General features: G+C 49.7%; 1 protein-coding gene across 3 annotated transcripts in view; it reads left to right on the top strand.

The window, feature by feature from the left end:
* The window catches only part of EIF3D (eukaryotic translation initiation factor 3 subunit D), a 7,119-nt gene extending 3,384 nt beyond the window's left edge, over positions 1 to 3,735 (top strand). For 2 of the 3 annotated variants that reach the window (XM_035903253.1, XM_009647812.2), the window contains exons 9-13: positions 141 to 271; positions 606 to 691; positions 917 to 1,046; positions 1,533 to 1,675; positions 2,662 to 3,735. In XM_035903253.1, the coding sequence (XP_035759146.1) occupies positions 141 to 271; positions 606 to 691; positions 917 to 1,046; positions 1,533 to 1,675; positions 2,662 to 2,950 (779 nt within the window). In that variant the 3' untranslated portion in view covers positions 2,951 to 3,735. Of the gene's footprint in view, positions 1 to 140; positions 272 to 605; positions 692 to 916; positions 1,108 to 1,532; positions 1,676 to 2,661 lie in introns of all 3 variants that reach the window. The other variant, XM_035903254.1, reaches the window with a different exon arrangement.
* The last annotated feature ends 6 nt before the right edge of the window (positions 3,736 to 3,741 follow it).

Below are 3,741 nucleotides of genomic sequence, written 5' to 3'. Positions count from 1 at the left end.
CAGTTTGAGACACCTGATTACTGTGCTAACTGTGGGGGTAACTTTAATATTGATCTGTTCCAATGTGGGGCTAGAGACTCACTGAAGCTCACATTGTCACTCCCCTGAGTGTAACCACTTGTATCTGGTTTTCCTCCCAGACCTCCTGACAGTGAGTGAAACAGCCAATGAACCTCCACAGGAAGAGGGCAACTCCTTTAATTCTCCGCGCAACCTTGCCATGGAAGCTACCTACATCAACCATAACTTCTCCCAGCAGTGTCTGAGGATGGTAAGGTTGAGCAGTGCTGGGTATTAGGGTCGAGGTGGGATTACTTCTGGTGAGCAGTGTGACTTTGCCGTAGAAGGATTTTTGTCTTTATTCCACAAAGAAGAAATCGCACTCCCACTGGTGAAGCAGGCAGGCTTCTGAGTACACTTAGTGAAGCTGAAGTGCCAGCAGATACAAAGATACAGCTTCTCATCAGCTGTCTTAATATTTTAGTGTTTTTCTATATAAGGGAAATACTATTGTTGCTACTGTTGCTGTAAGAGAATATTTATCCAGCAGGGGAGACCTTCTTCAGTTTTCTTTTCCTAACCCACCCTTCTGTTTTCTTCTGCAGGGAAAGGAGAAATACAAGTTTCCCAACCCAAACCCCTTTGTGGAGGATGACATGGATAAAAACGAAGTAGCTTCTGTTGCATACAGGTGTGTTAATCTCTCTCTGATGCCCGGGTTTGGCAAGGGGGCAGGATGTCACTGTGATATGGAGGCAAAATGTGTCAGGAGTGTTACTGATGGAAGCTTTATCATGAGGGGGATTTCTGGACGTCCTCACAGCCAACAGATAGAGGAAAGGATTTTGTTGAGTGCTTGTTTGGATCTGGAAGAGAGCAAGGGTCCGAAATAACCAGCTGGGTTGTTTCTTGGCAGATACCGAAGGTGGAAGCTGGGAGATGATATAGATCTCATTGTCCGCTGTGAACATGATGGTGTGATGACAGGAGCAAACGGAGAAGTGTCTTTCATCAACATCAAAACGCTGAACGAGTGGGATTCCAGGGTGAGGAAGAATGAGATCCCAAAGCTAGCTCTAACTGCTTCACTGCTGCCTGACACGCCAGGTACAGCAGGCAAGATGTGACAAGCATCTGGCGGTGTCCCCTGGGTGGTTACGTTCCACCAAAGGCCCATAGCTTTGGTGGACAAGCAGTGCTGATGGGATTCTCCCCCAGATGTGAGGTAGCTGGTTTGAACCCTCTTGTCCCCAGGTGTTTGGCACAGTAGCCAGTCTGTTCCCTTGCTTCCCTTGGGGATGCTTCCCTTGCAAACTTCCCTTCCTAACCTGTGCTACAAATGTTGGCCAATCCCTGCTGTTCACTTTCCTCCCTTTTCGGTGTGAGGGCTTTCCCCTGTAGGCTGTTGTTTGCGTTCCCTCATGGTATCGTTAAGGTAGACAGAAGAAACTTCCCTACGTGTTGTCAGGATGGCTGAAGAGAGGGCTGCTGCTGGCTCATTAGATTGACCCTAGTTGTGATTCTCCTCTCAGTATTGCAACGGCGTAGACTGGCGCCAGAAGCTCGACTCGCAGAGGGGAGCCGTGATTGCCACAGAGCTGAAAAACAACAGCTACAAATTAGCCCGCTGGACGTGTTGCGCACTGCTGGCTGGATCAGAATATCTTAAACTCGGGTAAGATGGGGTTTTCACACCAAATGCCTCGCAGGTGGTGTGAATTAACCCAGTGTATGTCAATGCAGAATGAGTAATCATAAAATTGCCCTGCATTTTGAGTGACCAAGAGGGGAAAGCTTGTGGTGAGTGCACCAGCCTTGGCCTGAACTGCCTCCCCTCAGCTTCCGGCTGATGTGTGACTGACCCTGTGAGACCTCACGTGCATGACAGGCAGGCGGCCTCTGCGGCTCTCGGCCTGTTTGCCAAGATTACCAAAAAGGGAAATGCAGCGACCATGCTACCAGTCAGGAATTGGGCTGAGATTCTCAGTGCCCCGGTAATGAGAAATTGGGTGTGGGGAGGTGGGTATTGCCACAGCCCATTGCAAACTGTCAGTTTAAAATCAGTTGAGTCTGTGCCCCGCGGCTTCCAGGCATCCAGTTTCCCAGGCACCCTGGTCAGACTGCTTTTCCTGTCATTCCTTTGCACAGCACCAGCACAGAGCTGGTGGGTCCCCTAGCTGGGACCTCCGCTGGCAGCTTTCACAGCAGATGATATGGTTGATTATATATAAATATATATATAATTTTATGTATTTATATACAAAATATATATACGTCTTGCTGTGGATAATGAACAAGAGGCGTTTGCTAACTCGGTTCTGCTGGTTCTGCAATGCTGGGTTCCGTCCTCGGATGTGGGACCAAGGCATTCGCATCTGGTTTAAGTCCAGCCTCCCTGGTGATGATGCTGTTGCTTAATTTTTATTTGTGGGACCGATTCTTCTCTGTCTTTCGTACCATCCCATCTGATGTGGGGTAGTGGTATGTTGCTGGTTGACAGCTCATAGCCAGGAGATCCTCTTAGCTTTCAGTGTTGGAGTATTAGGATTTTTCAGCCCAGAGAACAAAACCAAACTGGTCGTGGTGCTTTTCTTGGTGTCATTCTGCTGCTTGGGCTTAATCTCCTGATACCCCTCCGGTTTCTTCTTGCCCCCTGGCCAGGTACGTATCCCGTTACCACGTGAAGGACTCTGCCCGCCACGTGATCCTGGGCACGCAGCAGTTCAAGCCAAATGAGTTTGCCAGCCAGATCAACCTGAGCATAGAGAACGCCTGGGGCATCCTGCGGTGCGTCATCGACATCTGCATGAAGCTGGATGAGGGGAAGTACCTCATCCTCAAAGACCCCAACAAGCAGGTGATCCGGATCTACAGCTTGCCTGATGGCACCTTCAGCTCTGATGAAGATGAGGAGGATGAGGAGGAAGAAGAGGAAGAGGAAGGTTCGTAGCATAGCTTGGTGATTTATGCTTTGAAGTGATCCCCTGGTTTGGATGAAAAGGGGTGACCTCTGATAAAGACCAGATCTAAAGGTGCAGTGATGTGAGAGGAGCAAGGCTGGAGAATGGTCCCAAGGATGGGACTCGGCGGTGGAAAAGGTGTGCGTGAGTGGCACTGGGAAGTACTCAACTGGAAGCAAAAAGAGCTGAGAGTTGGAAATGCAGGTGGCGTGCCCCTGTGCAGGCACCACGTGAGGACTGATCCTGGCCTGGGGGGGACGGGGAAGACCCAGGTCCAGAGCACCCCGTGGGGAAGCAGAGCTTGCCAGGGAGCCCTTTGTGCAGCAGCCCCAGGACCTGGGCCAGGGGGGTGTGCCGATTTCTTTTGGCACTGGGATTTTTTTTTTTTCACTAGGGTTTTAGAAATGGGAACCACTTTAAGAGGACACGTTTAAAACGTGCGGTGACCCAGCCCCATGGGGGTAACTTAGTGAAGGCTTTTTATAAAGCAAACATTGAAGCTGAGCAGTAGCTGGCGGGGTCAGTCTGGAACTTTTGGAGGAGCAGTGGTGCCACAGTGACGACTGATGTCTTGGCTTTGCTGCCTAAAACCATCTGTGATCCCCAAAGCGTGCTCTGTCAACAACGGGGAGAACCATTTGACCCACAACTCTTGCTTCTGTGATCTGAAAAATACCTTCCAGCAGGGTTTTTTTCTGTAAACTTAGCGTGGCTCCTCTGTTTCTTACTATGGAAATCTTATGTCCCTGTGTTACTTGCTCAGGAAGGTAAAGTGTGTAAT

This window comes from Egretta garzetta, unplaced genomic scaffold (genome assembly GCF_000687185.1).
Source record: "Egretta garzetta isolate BGI_Z169 unplaced genomic scaffold, ASM68718v1 scaffold51, whole genome shotgun sequence".
NCBI lineage: Eukaryota > Metazoa > Chordata > Aves > Pelecaniformes > Ardeidae > Egretta > Egretta garzetta.
This window is presented reverse-complemented; position numbering and strand designations above follow the sequence as displayed.